At 53.2% G+C, this 18,592-nt stretch overlaps 1 protein-coding gene across 4 annotated transcripts in view; it reads left to right on the plus strand.

Annotated features, from left to right (window-relative positions):
• The window catches only part of PLEKHG4B (pleckstrin homology and RhoGEF domain containing G4B), an 84,006-nt gene that overhangs the window by 55,046 nt on the left and 10,368 nt on the right, over nt 1–18,592 (plus strand). For 3 of the 4 annotated variants that reach the window (XM_087443062.1, XM_087443063.1, XM_087443064.1), the window contains exons 7-19: nt 170–256; nt 2,221–2,337; nt 2,691–2,789; nt 3,464–3,606; nt 4,163–4,328; nt 8,429–8,545; nt 8,622–8,786; nt 9,618–10,375; nt 12,862–13,114; nt 14,268–14,357; nt 14,429–14,659; nt 17,241–17,411; nt 18,045–18,225. In XM_087443062.1, coding sequence (XP_087299188.1) covers nt 170–256; nt 2,221–2,337; nt 2,691–2,789; nt 3,464–3,606; nt 4,163–4,328; nt 8,429–8,545; nt 8,622–8,786; nt 9,618–10,375; nt 12,862–13,114; nt 14,268–14,357; nt 14,429–14,659; nt 17,241–17,411; nt 18,045–18,225 — 2,578 coding nt within the window. Of the gene's footprint in view, nt 1–169; nt 257–2,220; nt 2,338–2,690; nt 2,790–3,463; nt 3,607–4,162; nt 4,329–8,428; nt 8,546–8,621; nt 8,787–9,617; nt 10,376–12,861; nt 13,115–14,267; nt 14,358–14,428; nt 14,660–17,240; nt 17,412–18,044; nt 18,226–18,592 lie in introns of those variants that run through there. The other variant, XR_015555066.1, reaches the window with a different exon arrangement.

Here is an 18,592-nt window from a genome sequence, read left to right on the forward strand (position 1 = left end):
AAGGGCAAATAACTTACATTCAGAGCAAAGGCAGCTACATTTTATGCCTTCTAGGTCCTTTGGGAAAATATCAAGTAGGAGCAGCACCACTCAAAATTGGACAATTCTGTTAAGTCAGTGAAGTTAAAAATTAGAAAGCTAATCAATCTCTCTTACTTACTTATTTCAGAACACATCTCCTCCTACGATTCACAGTATTTTGCTCTTGGTGGATAAAGAATCAGCATTTAGGCCTGACAAGGATGCAACAATTCAGGTAATGGTTTTAGACCCTCAGCGTTAGATATGCCTCTGAGTGATGCATAAAATTAAATATTCAGGAACCCAGATGACATGAAATGTATGGAAGAATTTACATGTCAGTTCTGGTTGCATCCATGTATAGGCCTGGAAACCCATCTCCGATCCCTTAAGTTCCTGAAGGAGCCCTACAGAGCACAGTGTCAGAAAACGTTTTAAAATCTGATCTCTCTTCTCCACTTCATTTGTTTTCTTTCCTTCTCTGTCTTCCTGCTCCTTTCTCCTTTATCTGAAAACATCTTTACTTTGCCTCTGTTCTTGAACGATATTTTCATTAGATATAGAATTCTGGCTTTACAGCAGTTTTTTTGTTTGTTTGTTTTTCCAGCACCTTAAAGGTGTTACTCTTTGTCTTCTGGCCTCCATAGTCTCTGAGGAAAAGGTCATAGTAATTCAAATAAGTGTTCATCTGTAGGAAACTTGTCATTTTCCTCTGCCTACTTCCAAGATTTTCTCTTTCTTTTCAGTAAATTGACTATAATGTGAGTAGGTATAGTTTTCTTCATATTTATCCTGCTAGGTTTAGCTGCACTTTTTGAATTTTTAAATTTATATGTATCACCAAATTTAGGAAGTTTTCAGTCATTATTTCTTGAAATGTTTTTTCTGCCTCATTCTCTCCTCTCTAGGACTTCAATTACACACTGTTATTGTCCTATAGGTTTTTAAGAATCTGTTATTTTTTCCTCTGTCTTCTTCAGATCAGATTGTTTCTATTGATCTGTCTTCAAGATCACTGACCCCACACTCTGTCATCTCCATTCAGCTATTAAGCCCATCTGTCGAATTTTTCAGTTCAGACATTGTGTTTTTCAGCTATAAAATTTCCACAGGGTTTTAAAATATATTTTCTGTATCTCTTCTGAGAAACCCTATCCTCTCATTAGCTGCAGGTATTTTTCCTTTACACCGTTGAGTGTAGTTATAATGGCGCTTTAAAGTCCTTGTCTAATAATCCCATCTGGGTTATCTCCAGTTGACCTCTGTTGGTTGTCTTTTCCCTTGAGAATGAGTCACATTTTCCTGAATCTTTATGGGTCAAGTAATTTTGGATTACACTCTGGACGTTGCAAATATTCTGTTCTAGAGACTCTGGATCCTGTTACAAACCTCCACAGAGTACCATTTTAACTGCATTTAGGTTGGTTAGACTCTGAGTGAAAACTATACCCTGTGTTGGTCCAGTTCAGTTCTTTTTGCCTTCAGCTGCTCAGAGGCTTCCCCTTGCATGGTTTAGGGTCAGCTAGAGTCCTGGGCAGAGCTCACGCACAATTGGATCTCCCTTTCCCCAGCTTTCTCCCTCGTGGGAATTGATCTTCACTTTCCACCCTGGCTCTGTCCTCCAATTCTTCAGGCCAGAAAGATGCCCATTTTCTATCAGAGCTGCAGCCATTCCAGTTTCACCACATTGGCAGCCTTGCCTTCAGGCCAAAGCCACATAAACGGGCAGCTCCCCCGGCTGGTCCCTTCATCCAAGGTTCACTTTCCCTCCACAGTAAGCCTGGCTCGGTTTGCCCTCTAGAGCTCTCAGATAGTTGTCATTCTGCTTGGTCCTGAGAAGGGTTGACTTTGCTGTCCCAGGAGCAGCACATCCTGGACATCCCTTCCCCTTCCTCTTCCTGCCCTTTTCTTCTCCCCTTATCTTGCCCTCTTTTCTTTCCCGATTTTCCCATTTCTTTGTCTTTCCTTAATTAGGCCTTTCCCTCCTTTCTCTCTCCTTTCACTTCTTCTCACCTTCATTCCTGTCCCCAACCACATCAGTCCGTTAGAGCTACCAGCAACGCAGGATAGCTGAACCCCAAACTGCCTCTCAATCCTCTCCACCCTGTAGTAGCAGTTCTCCCAGGGACGAGCTGTCACAGTGGTTTTCTCTGAGAGTTGCATCTGTGGCCGTAACCAGTGAACGCCTCTCCTTGGCAGTGTGAGGTGGTGGGCTCCCTGAAGGCCCTGCACAAGCTCGTGGACAACTCCCAGCTAACCGCAGACCTCGAGGGCTCCTTTCCCTATAGCCACAGTGACTGGATCTGCTTCCGGAGGGTAAGTGCAACTCACAGCTGCTGCGGGTGCCACAGTATCCTGGGCTTCTCCTCATTTGGGTGTTTTCACTCAAATCTGAAAAGGGCATCGCCACCCCATCCCACGCCTGTCATAGTGGCCATTCAGTCTGTGTCTGGACAACACGCTGTGGCAGCTTGAGAATGCTGCTGGAATCCAGCCCTAGGTGGGGAAGGCGCTGCTCCCGGATGCTTCTGTGGACACCCACAGGTCCCTGAGGGATACCGCAACAGGCTTTACAACCTGAGATGGTTTAAATGTGGGAACTCACAGCTGCTTACTCCAGCGTCTGATGGGACGTGTCTTTATCCTCTCCTCTCCCTCAAACCACACAGAAGGTGGAGCCCTTCACCACAAACTGCGAGGATGCCATTGTTTTTCTACAAAATTCAGTCCGCTCCTTGAATGCCCACAGGCCCCTCAGCACAGCACAGGTAGGTTCCTGTGTGTTTTATTTTATTTGACAGATAGGTGGGAACATAGAGGTTTAGCCAAAACTTGAAAATAAATGTTTGGTTTCACCAGCATCTGTAGCAGAGATTTTCAGACCCCTTTGGATTTGTAAATCCCTTTTGATTAGCAAATGACTTCGAAAAGATCACTTCCTACCCCTTGTGACCAAAAAAAATCCCACCCTGCCCAGAAGAGAATCACCACTACATTTGCTGATATGCCAACAAGGCAGAATAATTGCCGTTAGCAGCGAGTAATTCAAACATGACACAGAAACGGACTGGCCGGAGGGACCTGGAGCCTGGAGACTGGGGCCTGGAGGCGCCGCAGGGGTGCCCAGGGTGCGCAGGCAGGATCTGCACGTCCCTGTCTGAAACCAAGTTCTCCTCCTGCTGTTGAGGTTTAAGCTTCCCTCTTGTTTCCTGCCTGCGGTCTCACCCTCAGACTTCCCTTCCCTTGGGCAAGAGCACCTGGAACCCTGCTGCCTCACTGCAGGACTGGGTGCCAAGTGTGGGTGCAGCCATCCTGCCACGCGCTTGGCTTGATTGATACAAGCAGGAATGCGGGTCACACCTCACATGCCTACCTAGCGTGAGACTGGAGAGGACCTGCCCTGGAGAAGGGGGTTCTACGCACATTGCTCCCACACATGCAGGAGGTCATGGAGTCAATCAGCAAGCACAAGGCGACTATGAAGCGTGTCCTGGAAGACACCCTGCTGGTCGCCCTCCGGCTGGAAGGTGGCACCGTGCTGGCACGGCTGAGGAGGGAGGAGCATGGCACCAGTGAAGACTGCCGGTGAGTGTCGCGCTGGGGCAGCCCATCCCAGGGGTGACACACAGAGCTCTGCCCTGGTCAGGGGAGGCCCGTCTCAGTCACATGCAGCGTCTCCAAGGAGCCCAAACCTCTGTTCCTTCTGACGGCCGCTTCCACTGGACCAGAGCCTGTCTGCATTCGTGTACTCCGGGGAAGAACTAGCAGGTTCCTTGGAGTGCTTATGTGGAAGACAACACCCGCCACAACAGGATTCATCAGTTGGAGGTCCTGACCGAATGCTTCTTCATCTAATGCTGTCCCAGGGCGCTGCGTCCACCCACCTACACTTCCCTGCCACCTCCGAGGTGCCTGCACCCATGGCCGGAGGGTGTCACGGCTCACAGGCTCCTGCTCTGGCTGTGGGCCTCCTCTGGGGCTTCCATTCTGTCAGACATGAGGACGTACAAAGGGTGCAGCTGTGTTTTTAACCCGATCATCACCAACAATGTGTTGAATGGTGAAGAATGTCTTCAGGAGACCGTCTGTGAACAAACCAGTGATCAGGATGCCACACCCGACAGCTGCCTTCTCTTTCCAGAGACACCATCGAGGCCGCCTCCAGGCTGTACAACCAACTGGACGAAGAGGTCCATAGGCTCGTCCTCACCTCCAACCGGTGTCTGCAGGAGCTGGAGAATCTGCGAGAACTGAGGATGCTCGAGGAGGGAGGTGACCGGTCAGTGCTCCAGGAGGGAGGTGACCAGGTCAGTGCTCGAGGAGGGAGGTGACCGGGTCGGTGCTCGAGGAGGGAGGTGACCGGGTCGGTGCTCGAGGAAGGAGGTGACCGGGTCGGTGCTCCGGGAGGGTGGTGACCGGGTCGGTGCTCCGGGAGGGAGGTGACCGGGTCGGTGCTCCGGGAGGGAGGTGACCGGGTCGGTGCTCGAGGAGGGAGGTGACCGGGTCGGTGCTCCAGGAGGGAGGTGACCGGTCAGTGCTCCAGGAGGGAGGTGACCGGGTCAGTGCTCCAGGAGGGAGGTGACCGGTCAGTGATCGAGGAAGGAGGTGACCAGGTCAGTGCTCCAGGAGGGAGGTGACCGGTCAGTGCTCCAGGAGGGAGGTGACTGGTCAGTGATCAAGGAAGGAGGTTACTGGGTCAGTGCTCTAGTCAGTAGAGCCAAAAGAGAAAAATATTTTGAAACTCTGCCACCTGAAATAACTAGTGTTAACACTCAATATAATACAATCCAGACTTTTGTCCATATACATATGAATATAAACGCTTTTCAAAAGCTTGTACATATTTTTAAGTAAAACTCTTGTTATTTTATGAACCACTATTTCCATGTAAATGAAGGTGGGGCCAGTAACCTGCGCACAGCCAGCAGTGTAGGACGAGGTGAAGAACGGCTGGAGGACATCTCTGGATCCTCGTCTGGCCTCTGCATCCCTTGAGTTGTCAAATGACCTTCAGGGTGACCAGGGTGGGAAGATCCCCACCGCCAAGGCGTCCAGCAGGTGTGGTGGAGTGTGGATGCTCCGCATCTTCCCCACCTTGGTCCTCCCACGACCAACCCTAGCTCCCAGTCATGAGCCAGCGGGGGACCGGGTGGTGGGAGATGATGACCCGGCTCATCCAGGCTGCAGGGCAGGGGAGCAGGAGCCATCAGCACCTCCAGGGCAAGTACTGACAAGAGCCTGAGCCAGCTCACCCTGTCCCTCGTGGTGGCAGCCTGAGCGTGGCTGGGACACCCCAACCTGGAGAGGCTGCCCTGCCTGGGGGCACATCTGTCCTGGGGGACATCCTGTGGGGTCTTCTCCTTCTCCATCCTGTGGAGTCTCCTTCTCTATCCTGTGGGATCTCCTCCTCCACCCTGTGGGGTCTTCTTCTCCATCCTGTGGGGTCTCCTCTCTGTCCTGTGGGGTCCCCTTCTCAGTCCTGTGGGGTCCCCTTCTCAGTCCTGTGGGGTCTCCTTCTCCATCCTGTGGGGTCTCCTTCTCCATCCTGTAGTGTCTCCTCCTCCATCCTATAGGGTCTCCTCCATCCTGTGGAGTCTCCTTCTCCATCCTGTGGGGTCTCCTTCTCCATCCTGTGGGGTCTCCTCCTCCTCCATCCTGTGGGGTCTCTTCTCTGTCCTGTGGGGTCTCCTCCTCCATCCTGTGGGGTCTCCTCCTCCTCCATCCTGTGGGGTCTTCTTCTCCATCCTGTGGGATCTCCTCTCTGTCTTGTGGGGTCTCCTATTTCCCATACTCCAAGTCTTCCTCCTTCTTCATTTTTCCATTGTTTTGAGCAGATGATCCTCCAGCACTTTCCAGAGAAACAGATGGTGGGATGAAAATTTTTGAGACCTTGCGTATCTGACAATGTCGTTTTCCGCCTTCACCTTTCATGGTGGTCAATTTCTCTCCCGAAGTTTGGAGGCACCATTTCATAGCCTTTAGCTTCACACACTGTAGTTCAGAAGGCCTTGTCCACTCTGCCCTTGACCTTGGTCTGTGCCCTGTTTCTTCTCCCTGGACGCTTGTACACCTCTGGTCTCCTCAGGCGCTTCACCACGGGGAGCGGAGGGCTGGTGTCTCCTCCTGTGATATCGCATCGCTCTGCCCTGGAATCTCTTGGTCTGTCTTCGATGAGCTCTCCCATTTCCTAGAATTCCACACTTCCTGCTGGTTCAATAATTTCTCTCCTGTTCTAGTTTCCACACCGTTGGTTTTTTGTTCTCCTTTCACTGTCTGTTTTCTCAACTTTATCTTCTAACCCTTTTGAATGTTTTGCTTCTGCTGTAAATTTTTAATTTCCATGGAATTTTGTTTGTTTTCTGAATGTCCCTTCCTTACAGCAGCCTGCCTTGCTCTTTGCTAGAATACTGATCCTGGTGAAGTCTGCACAGCCTCTGTCCCCTCCTAGGGGGTTTTCTGCAGGTTTGCTTTGGCTGCTGTTTTTCATGCTAGAGGCTTTCCTGGCAATCCTGAGGTCAGAGTGGGAACGGAGCCAGTGGAGGCTCATGAGGGCAGTGACCTGTCAGGAGGGCAGCTGGTCAGATCCTCCAGAAATGACTCCTCTGATCCCGCCTGGAGGGGAGACTCAGTGTCCGCCTGGCCCCTGCCTGCCTCACCCTCCCCAGAGAGCACCCCAACGCCCCCACTTCTCCACAGGCCCCCAAAGTCTCCTTCCCTCTCCTCGGCTTCGCCACCTGCTCAGGACTCCCCGAGGCCCTCCCACGGCCCCTCCCCCCCAGCATCTCTGCTCTCCCCATTCTTCGTACCTTAGAAGAACTTCAGGAGGGACCAGAATTAGACGTCTTACTCTGCCATCTTCACCCAAAACTAAATACGTTTTAACCTAAAAAGGGGATCATTCTATATAGAGTGTGTTTAATTTTATTTTTAACCTAAGAAGCGTATGAACATTATGGAAGAATTAGAAGAGAAATAGGTTTTTGCAGAAGTGAGAGCATGCTGCACGCAGCTGCCTGTGTCGGCTTTGTCTAGGGGGCGCTGTGAGCCCAGCCCCTCACGGGCCACCCCTTGTGGGTTCACATGGTTCCTGCCGAGTCTCCCGGGCCATGCCCTACTGTTTGCTATTACTCGTCAATACGGCTACGTCGTTCACACTCTGTGATTGTTTGCTCTGGATGAATGCCAGGCTTGGGATTTGAGGTTTTACACATTTGCCAACAGCTCTGCAAACAGCCCCCAACCAGATTCTGGGCAGCAGCCTTTGAGACCCCGCCTCCTCGCACCTCTAGTGTCTGCCCATCTGAGGGTGAAAGTCAAGTGTCTCGTCCACTTTTGGATTTTTATGCCACAGTTGAACTTGTTCTACATACACTTATTGGTTGTTTTTATTTATTCTCTAATAAACGGCTTGTTCATGCACTTGGCCAGGGTCTCGATGTTTGTGACAGTCTCACCATCTTACTCCTACCGACCCTTGCATATTTGCAGAAATTCCCCCAGTTTATTTGTCCTTTAACTTTGCTCCTGATTTAAATGGCCTTTTCAACCTTAGGGTTACAGAACGACAAATATATTCCATCATGAGACTTTTACAGTTTGAATTTCTCCATTTAAATCTTCAAACCAAATAGAATGTGTTTTTTATGAGTCTGGAGGCCTCCCCTCTGCTGCCGCCTCCTCCTGTCCTTGGCGGTTCCGAGACTGCGGTGCTTACTTGTAAAAATCTCGATTTGATGTTTTTCTCCCTGACTCTGTCCACAAAGAGTGTATACTGCGGTCTCTCTCCTCTGCCCATACATGTGAGATCACTAAATACAATCTTGTGGTCATAGGTCCAGCCCAATCTCTCTGTTTTTAATAACAAATTTCTTCCTGGGCGCCTGGCAACCAGGTGTCCTGGTGTTGCTATCTGATGAGAGTGAAGGGTTGACCTCTGTCCTGTTCACTACGTACCCAGTGACATTGCCACAGGATTTGTGTCTGAAATGAGAAGCTTGTCACGCTGCATGGGTGCCCTCGGCCCCTCTGTCTCTCCTGGGCAGCCCCCGAGTGTCCACACACCACCAGCGTGAAGAATATTTCTGGGGTATGTTTAGCATAGTAACAAGTTTCAAAACTGAAAGCTCTGGATTCATTTTGTGATGGTCTTAATTTCCATTTCCAGACAATGAAAATAGTTATAAACTTGAGCCACGGAGATTTGTGGTCACCCCCCCTAACCAGAGCACGTGATTCCCATCCACAGATTGTAAAAGGCATCCCACCATGTATTCAGGACGAGGCATGTGGTCTAAATGAACCAGAGGAACCAGCCCCTAAGTGGCATGTGGTGCCTCCTTCGTCCTCCACAGTCTTAGAGCTGGGGTCCTTCACACGTTTAAAAGTAAAACCTTCTTCTCCTACGTAGATCAAATCATGGTTTGAAGAAAAACGAGAGGAATTCCTGGGCCCTTTGGAGCTGCTGTCTCTTGAGAACGTGCAGCAGCGGCAGCAGGAGCCCCAGGCCTTGCAGGAGAGGCTGACGGTGGGTACACACAGACACGGGCCTGGAGACACAGGCTAAATGCTGCTGGGACTGACCGTTTGTTCCTTGGCTACAGCAACATTGTCAGAAAGGACTACAGCTGACGGAAGAGCACAACTCACAAGACGCAGAGGGCATGGTCCAGGACTTCAGACGGTGTCAGAGCGCCATGGCTGGCCAGGCTGAGTGGAGGGACGGAGAGCTGGCCAGTTGGGCCCACCCGTCCGAGTTCTATGAGTCGGTAAGAGACCCAGGGGAGTCCCTCTGGGGATCCGCCCGCTGCCTGTGCTCCTGTCCGGTGCAGGTGTTCAGTGAGCGCCGCCCCCATGTGGGTCTGCACGGCCGAGCTCTGGGACAGCTAGCCAGTCCTCCCGTCAGAGCACACCCCAGGCTCTCAGTAGGCACGTGAGGAGTTTATTTATTGTATGAAATAGATGGGCCAAATGGACGCATGGACTTTTCTGTATGTTGACCAGCTCAGTTATGAAGTCCACGCACTGCCCAAGACCCCAGAACCGTCACAGCAGCCCAGCACACACCTGCGAGCCTGCCAGCACCCTCGAACTGCCTGGCCCTTAGGGCCGCCAGGGCCAGAGCAAGGAGCACAGCCCCCCGTGAGGGAATCCCAGGGCAGGCCAGGCCAGGCCACGGGTAGGAATTCTCTGCCCTGCTGTCACGGCCTCTCAGGCTCCTACACCAGGAAGACACGTGGAATAACTGATTCCACCAACTCTCCAGCCCTGATGTCCCACGGTCCTGGGATGTCGCCCCCCGGGTGCCGTCGCGGGGTGTGGAGGGTACAGACCCCATTGGCCCAGACACACAATCGTCTTGTGTGCCCTTTGGGAGAGTCTGGCCAGAGGTGCCCTTATGGGCAGAGGGGTCTTCCTCTCACTCTGGCCATCTGGCGCAGCCTAGTCCTTGGTTTGGGCGACCTGAATAGCAGAACGAGTGTGACCTGAGTTCACTCGAGCCGCTCACTGGCCACATGGCCTTGGGCGGGGCCTGCCAAGGCCATTGCAGCCCGGCCGGTCCTTTGCTGCCCTGACCAGCACCCCCCTCTGCTGCGCAGGTGAACAGGTGGATGCTGCGGGGCAGCGAGTGCCTGGAACCCCGGGGCCCAGAGCTGGTTGCTAAGTGTTTGCCGGAGGCTGTGGAAGCGGCTTCAAAGAGCTTCCCCAGGGCGAGCGTGGCGGTGCCGGGCCTGGGCGGCCAGCGGGTGCTGGGGCAGTGGCTCGCCTTTGGGATGCAGTGCCAGCAGACCCCACTCCACTCACAGGAGGCCCTTCCTGGGACCGCCCTGGGCCCTGCTGTCCCCCTTCTGGGCCGGAGCCCCCTGAAGCATAAGCTTGCCCAGGGGACCAAGGGGAGGCACCATGAGCCACCCTGGGTCCCCCTTACTGACCCCAAGGGCCGAGCTGGGGAGTGGGCCCAACTGCTGCCCAGCCTCCCTGGACAGGCTGCTCTGTGTGGTCAGGAGAGTAAGCACCTGAGCCCAGGTGTGCCCACCCCGGACAGCAGCTCCCCCTGCTCCTCTGAGTCCATCCAGACATCTGCTGGCCACCCCAGGAAACATCCCCTGAAGAAAATTATGAAGAAAACACAAAACTTCGAGATTCCACAGCTTAACAGTGACTCCAGGGACTCCCGCTGGCCAGGCCACACTGGGGCCTTCATCAAAGGCCTGGAGGTGACCAGCACTGTGGCCTCAGAGAAGAAGCCCCCACTGAGGCCATGTGCTGAGAGCCCCTTGGTCACTCGGAACCGGAGTCTGTCCTCTCCCTCCAGGATCCAGTCCACCAAGGAGGATGGGAGGAGGCGAGCAGGAAGGTGAGGTGGACACCCCTCCAGCCTTTGGGTCTAGCGGTCAGTGGGGATCTAGAAACCCACAGCCATTCAGTGCACTTCTACAAAGTAGAATACCCACAGACATCCCTCCAGGCCCACCCTGTCCTGTCCAGGCTGGAACAGACTTGTGTTTGATTTTAGGCGAGATGTTAGTCACATCCCATGTCCCATGTTTGTAACCGAGTCATTGACAATCACTTCCTTTTTCGTGGTGTGTGGTAACCTAGCCCACCTGCTCTGAAGGCTAAACCACCAACTCTGGTCATTTGGAGCCCATTTACAGAAAGTTACAGTAAGCAAATCAAGCCCACAATATGAAGAAATTACGTTAAAAATGGCTTTTCTAAAAAAAAAAGTCTGTACGTGTTGAGGTAAGAAGTGTGTGCCCATGTATTGCCCATTTTAATTTGTTAAATCTTGAAGATGTTTGTAAAAAGATACTTTTTATTAGTTGTTTGGATAGAAAGTGGGCAAGAACTCTGCCCACCCCAATGACAGGTAATGGCACTTTCCTGGTATCTCCACAGCTGGCCTCGTGGGCTGTTGTCCCTTTTTTTTTCAATTTTATTGAGGTCATAATAGTTTATAACACTGTGAAATTTCAGTCGTACATTACTATTTGTCAGTCACGATACATCTATGCCCCTTACCCCTTCTGCCCTCCGCAACCCCATTCCCTCTGGTAACCACTAATCTGTTCTCTTTGTCTGTGTGTTTGTTTATCTTCCACATATGAGTGAAATCATACGGTATTTGTCTTTCTCTGTCTGGCTTATCTCACTTAACATAATACCCTCAAGGTCCATCCATGTTGTTGCGAATGGGACGATTTTGTCTTTTTATGGCTGAGTAGTATTCCATTGTATATGTACACCACATCTTTATCCATTCACTTGGGCACTTGGGTTGCTTCCACGTCTTGGCTATTGAATAACGCTGCATGTTGTCCCTTTTACAGTGAGCGGCATGGGCTGGAGGTGGTACATCCTCCTAGTTTTCTTTGCTTCTTGGGCTGGTGGATGGACTTCCTCCTTGTGCAGAGCACAGAGAGGGTTACAAAATACTCTTCTGAAACACACCTTTAAGTTTCAAAACCTCGAGCAGTTACAATGTGCCTTGTTAAAGGTGGAACTTCAGGTAGAACCGAGGTTTCATTTTCACATGACAGGAGCAGCTGGATGTATTTCCCAGTGGGCTAGAATCCATGGGAAGGCGGCAGGGAGAAATGCGGGTCTGTGAACTGCCTTCCAGCCCCATAAGCTCATTTTGAATGTTTTGGGGGCCACAGAATGCAGGGATGGGGGCGTCCACTCACCAAGAGCCGCCCCTGGTCCCTCAGAGTGGATGTCCTGAGTCCAGAGGAAGCAGGTTTGGGAAGCCATCCTGTCTTCACCCCTGGGGACAGGTCCCTCCTCCTGCCATTCACAGGCCACAGAGCCACCAACCCAAGCGCTGGCACCAGGGACCCCATGGCGCACCCAGAGAGGGAGTGGGAAGGGAGCATTAAACCAACCCCACCTTCCACAAATACCCAGACCTTCTGCCAGTTGTCCAGGGAGGTCCTCTCACTTGGCCAGCAGTCATTTCCCTGGAAATTTCTAGCCATTATGTCCTCATGAGTCAATTTCCATTTAATTTGGTCCAAATCCCCAGACCATTCTAGTTTTTATTTTGTTTCCAAATATTTAGGACACTTGTTTCTGTGGGTGTTGACAGGAGTGGTGCTCCACGGCCCGGGCTACGGGGGCACTGGGGGCACCTCAGCCAGCACTGCCGCCGAGGGCTCCCAGCTCCCAACCAGCCAGAAGGTGCCATCTCCCCAGAAACAAGAGTGTTTGTGAAATCTGTGATGCGGGCATGAGAAGGGACAGGTTCCCCAGGTCTGCTGCAGACGGGTGGTACTCAGCCGCATTCTGGCCACAGGCGTATTTCCTGTCACTAGTTGCTTTTAATTTTTTTCCAATTTAAAAAAGCAAGTAAATACAAATAATGGCATAAAAGTCTGCCAACCCCCATTAGTGTCATCAGGATTGGGTAATTTAAGAAAATTGCAGGGGGGATGCTATCAAATAGGAAGAAAAGTCATTATCAGCAGGGTGGGCCCGTTCACCAGTAGACTCTTCTTGTTTCATGCAACAAGTTTCTTTCTCGTGTCATCCCTCCACTGTGTTTCTCGTCTTTTCTTATTCCTGTACATCACAGGGACAGCTCCAGGTAGCAGGGAGAGGAGGACTCGAGGTACGGAGCGTACTGGAAGTGCTTCCTTGCTGAAGACAGAAAACTTAGTTGGAAAGATTCTTATTTATCGTGCATCTCCTGTCCATGATAAGCACGTTTATTCCTCCAGATGCTCAGTCTGTTTGTTTCTGTATGAGGCAGGAACCACGCTGATGAAGCGTCTCGTGGGGCCCAGCGCAAGGCCCTGGCCTGCGGCGGCCTGAGTTTCCCCCCGGCTCTCTGTCTTCCAGCAACCGACTGCAGCACGTAATGGCCGAGATGATTTCCACGGAGAGGGAGTATGTTAGGTCCTTAGGATATGTCATCGACAACTATTTTCCAGAAATGGAAAGAATGGACCTGCCCCAGGACCTGCGAGGGAAGCGCAGCATCATTTTTGGGAACTTGGAGAAGCTCCACGACTTCCACTGCCAGCACTTCCTCAACGAGCTGGAACACTGCCGGCACTGCCCGTGGGCGGTGGGCCGCGGGTTCCTGAGACACGTGAGTCCCTCCCGGGCGCTGGGTCCACACAAAGGACCCTGGTGTGGTGGGCGGAGGTGACATCAGCCCAGGTCGCCCTCTGAGAGGCCGGGGGTCTGAGTGCCCACGTTTCAAGCGATTCGGGTTGCTGCCATCCAGGCTTAGGAAATTCGTCCCTCATGGTACATTAAGACCCGTCAATAAACAGACGCATGTGGGTGTGACAGCCCTGGACATTCTATTCGCAGTGTCGCCTGACGGCACCCTTGTCAAGAGCCACGTGGCACTGAGGGGCTTCACCCACATCCTCATACTTAACTCTGTCATCGACCCCACTCCCTTACCACTCAAGGCTAATCAGCCAAAAGCAGCTCCCAAAAGCAGTTTGCTTCCTGCACCTAGGAAGCCCGCCTGGTCCCCTTCACAACCCTCCTGCCGCAGCCCGCCAGCTCCCCTTCCACACGGACCCCAGGACCAGCCTGATGGGATTTCAACAGAGGCACCTGGGATGAGCAGATTGACTTGAGGAGAGTGGCTCTCTGTTTGATGAGTCTCTTCTCAACCATGAATATGGAACATTCCCCTACTGGGGTCTTTAATAAAATTCTTAATTCACTCTGAAAATTCTTTAAGTCGTTACCGAGCACTGTTCTGGGCTTTGGGGACCCAAGTGCTTCTATGCTATGGGCAGATGAAACATTATTAAATTAATCGTTATTATCATCATTATTAAGATGAGCATTATTAAATGTAAATTACCACAACAAAAACACCCGTGGGTGAAAGAAATCTCGTGTGTTGTGTCTGTTCAGCTATTTCTTAAAAGGCGCTTTTAGCCATAAAGTGCAACTTCTGTATTGTTTTATGTCGACACTAACAGTGAGAATTTTAAACGTTTAGACACTTTGGTTCTTGGCCGTTAATGAATATTTCTAACGCTCCCCATGCTCCTTCCCAGCCCTGCCCTGTGAGTGCTCCCTCCTCCCTCTTCCCCAAACTCTGTACTCTAAAGACCCTTCTAGAACTCTGGCGTGGACCCCTGGGAGCTCCCACCGTGTTTGGGAAGCTGAGAGTCTTGAATGCAGCACCATCTCCCCTTCTCCTGACACGGTGAGAACTGGCCTGGAGGGCGGGGCAGCTGCGCCGACTCAGGGCGTGCCCTCCCCTTCTGCAGGAAAAGCAGTTTGGCATGTACGCGCTCTACAGCAAGAACAAGCCCCAGTCGGACGCCCTGCTCTGCGGCCGCGGCAACGCTTTCTTCAAGGTCAGCCCCCACCCCGCGAGCCGCGCCGATCCAGCCCGGCCCTAGCTGACTCTCTCGCCTGGCCCTTGCAGGACAAGCAGCGGAAGCTGGGCGACAAGATGGACCTGGCCTCCTACCTGCTGAAACCTGTGCAGCGCCTGGGCAAGTACGCGCTGCTGCTGCAGGACCTGGTCAGGGAGGCTGGCCGCTGCCCCGCCCGCGAGCAGGAGCTGGGCGAGCTGCAGGCCGCCGAGGACATGGTCCGCTTCCAGCTGCGCCATGGCAACGATCTGCTGGCCACGGATGCCGTCCGCGGCTGCGACGTAAGTGCTCCAGGCCCTGACGGCCGTTCCAGGGGAAAGACATGGCCTGGTCAGTACACACACCTTGCCTTCAGGGGAGTCCCCACCCAGAGGGGCAGGAGGGCAAGAGAACTCCACAGGGAGGGGGCTCCCTGTCCAGGTGATTGGGGTGTGAAAGGCAGGCAGGCTCTAAATGATAAAGATCTGCTTATCGGGCTATTTTAATACAACTGGATGCATGAAAATTAGAGCTTTGGGCCTAAGCTACGGGCTCACAGGCCGGCGTTGGCTCTCCATGTGTGGCTGGCCTCTCTGCTCTCTGGAGGAGCTGAGGCCCGCGTCCACGATGCCCCCACCCCCGCAGCGGCCTGGCTGGACCAGCACAGGCAGGAAGAGGAGACCTCCCTCTCAGGCAGGACTCCTGGCTTTAATGGTCGGGAGAAAGTGCAGGTGCCTTGCTAAGAACTGCATTCAGAGTTTCACAAGCAAGAAACCAAGCGGGGGCCCTTCTGACCGCCGTGGCTGCACAGTGACCCTGTGACTCGAGGCTCACAATCCGCCACCCCGCGTGGATCATCCTTCCACTGACCTGCCTGTGAGGGGACCGCACACCCCCTGACCCCGGACGCCCTGCACAGTGAACTGACTGGTGTGTGGGGCTTGGCTGAGGTTCTGCCCCTGGGACTGGGTGACAGCCAAAATGGGCCAGCTTTGCAGAAGTTGGCTCCCCATCACCCCACCCTGCCCTTTCACCCACATGGGCTTGAAAGTGGGGCCCCACATCAGCTGGAGAAGGCAGGCCTGTGGCGGGTCCCAGTCCCGCGTGTCTGTGATGCTGTGGCCACAGCCAGAGATAGAGTCAGGCACAAAGGATAGGTCTCCTCGGTCACTACCATGGCAGTGGACAGCCATAGAGTGCTCAGGCTACCCCAGCATCTTCATCCCCAGAACCCACAGGCCCCCTCAAGCCCTCTTTGGTGAGCTCAGCTAAGTGATTTGGGATGCCAGGGATTAAACCAGCTGCTCTCAGGCGTCACCCAGGTCAGGGCCTGCAGGGGTCGGAAGGTTGTGGGAGGGACCCGCCAGTGGTGTCGGTCATTCGGCACACATCCCACAAAAGGAGCACAGCCTGGCCAGGGCGTGGCAGCTACATCCTCCCGTAGCCATTGGCCCATACCACAGCTTGGAGGGTTTCTCTGGGTCAAGGGAATGGCTCAGGGGTGGAATCCATAATGCGACTGTGAATGAGACTATCACCACATCAACAAGGGGGCTCCCTCAAAATGAACAAAAGAGGGGCCAGCCCTGTGGCGTAGTGGTGAAGTGCGTGCACTCCGCGGCTGGCCGCCCGGGTTCAGATCCCGGGCACGTACCAATGCACCACTTGTCAGGCCATGCTGTGGCAGCGTCCCATATAAAGTGGAGGAAGATGGGCACAGATGTTAGCCCAGGGCCAGTCTTCCTCAGCAAAAAGAGGAGGACTGGGGGGGCCGGCCCCGTGGCTTAGCGGTTGTGTGCGCGTGCTCCGCTGCTGGTGGCCCGGGTTTGGATCCCGGGCGCGCACTGACGCACCGCTTGTCCGGCCATGCTGAGACGGCGTCCCACATACAGCAACTAGCAGGATGTGCAACTACGACATACAGCTATCTACTGGGGCTTTGGGGAGAAAAAGGGGAAAAAAAGGAGGAGGATTGGAAATAGATGTTAGCTCAGGGCTGGTCTTCCTTAGCCAAAAAAAAAAAAGAGGAGGATTGGCACGGATGTTAGCTCAGGGCTGATCTTCCTCACAAAAAAAAAAAAAAGAGGAGGATTGGCATGGATGTTAGCTCAGGGCTGATCTTCCTCACACACACACAAAAAATGAACAAAAGGGCTTTCAAGGGGAAGGTCGAGTGAAATTGAAGGAGGGGCTTTCATGTAACCTCCTTGCAGACGAGCGGGCACATGCTCACAAGGGACCCCACCGTCGGATTCTGCACCCATCACAGTGGGTGGGTCTTTGCCCCACTCATCCAAGCAATTCTCGGACACCAGCTGGGTGTCATACAATTTAATCCACTTCTGACTCTATCAACCTGGAGATGGCATCAGATCCCACAGGTTAAGGGCTTGTTCCTGTGAGCCTGCCCCCACCCCCCTCCACACACACACACACACACTTCAGACGCCAGTCACAAGTCCAGGTTGTCACCTGCCTTCTGACCGATGAGCTATAGATGGGAGGTTCCCATGACCAAGTCTTTCTTGGGTCCAATTACTTTGCTAGGGCAGCTCACAGAACTCAGAAATGTTTTAGTCACTAGATCACTGGTTTATTATAAAAGGATTTAAGTCCGGAACAGCCAGATGAAGAGATGCAGAGGCCAAGGTGTGGGGAAGGGCGCAGAGCTTCCACGTCCTCTCTGAGCCGCCACTCTCCCCTAATCTCCGCGTGTTCACCAACCTGGGAGCTCTCCAAAGCCTGTCCTTTTGAGGTTTTATGGAGTCTTCATTACGCAGGTGTGATTGATTAAATCACTGGCCATTGGTGACTGAGCGCGGTCCGCAGCCCCTCCCCCTCCGCAAGGTCCAGGGCCCTAAGGGAGGTGTGCTCCGTCTGCAGGTGAACCTGAAGGAGCAGGGGCAGCTCAGATGCCAGGACGAGTTCGTCGTTTGCTGTGGAAGGAAGAAGTACCTGAGGCACGTGTTCCTTTTTGAAGAGCTCATCCTGTTTAGCAAGACCAAAAAGGTAGACGGAGGCCACGACATCTACGAGTACAAGCAGTCCTTCAAGGTAACACGTCAGGACCCGGTCCACTGGAGACCGGCGGGGCCTCATGATTGTTATTTTCTGTGGCTCTTTGGCTGAACTTTGGAAACCTCAGGTCTTCAAAAGTTGCAAGGAGATGTCTGTCCTTGCTGGTTCTGTGAGCCGGTTCAGTAGCTGGAAAACAAATGTCTCCTCAATCAGTAACTTCATTTCATGGTTTGGTTAAGGTGAACACGGGAAGAGGCCTTCCCGTGTCTCGGGCGGGTCTCGGGGTGGCCCACCTGTCCCTCCCTGATGGAGGCTCTTGGGGTGAAGCTCCCAGGAGGAGCTCAAACCCACAACCCTTACCTACCAGAGCTGAGGAGCACCTCAGGGGGCCCGTGACCCCATCCAGCGTGAGACAGCCAGAGGGCGCCACAGAACCTTCAGTCCAGCCCTTGTTTCTCCAGAGGGAGCCAGTGTGGACGTGGGGGGACTCGATCCATCCTGTACCCCGAGAGCCCCGGGACCGGCCTTGTCCACACTGTTTGGTGTTTGAGTGAAGGGACCTCCAGCACTGAGGCACTGGGGTCAAGGTCAGCCAGAGAGTGGTCAGTTATTCCAAGAGGGGACCTGTGGTTCCTGACGGTGTTGCCCTTCTGGTTCTTGTGCCTGCAGACGGCTGAGATTGGGATGACGGAGAACGTCGGAGACAGCGGCTTGAGGTTTGAGATCTGGTTCCGCAGACGGTGGAAGTCCCAGGACACCTACATTCTCCAGGCGAGCTCCACAGAGGTCAAGGCCGCCTGGACCCATGCCATAGGGAAGATCCTGTGGCAGCAGGCTCTGAGGAACAGAGGTGGGCGAGAGAGGGCTGTGGGGCCAGCTCCGTGTTCAGGGACCTGGTTTGGGACAGGCATTTGGGGCCTGTTTGGGGCAGATGGCCTGAGAGGCCCAGGCCCAGCTGGTGACCCCGAGGAGGCCCCTCAGCACCATTTACGAGGAAGTGACTGGATCTTTCCTGTGACCACACAAAAACACTTATTTCTCCTTAAAACAAATATGAACAACACCCGCACACAGCAACTCTAGAGACGGTCTCACACTCCAGCTCCTTGACTCCCTTAGACCCACTGGGCTCAGCTTTCTGCCCCACCGTTGTCAAGGCCCCCTGACCTCCTGGAGCTGGGCCGATGGCTAGCCTGTGGTCTCCCCGTGGGTGAGGG

Source organism: Ceratotherium simum, chromosome 18 (assembly GCF_057802395.1).
Source record: "Ceratotherium simum simum isolate JZ-2026a chromosome 18, ASM5780239v1, whole genome shotgun sequence".
NCBI lineage: Eukaryota > Metazoa > Chordata > Mammalia > Perissodactyla > Rhinocerotidae > Ceratotherium > Ceratotherium simum.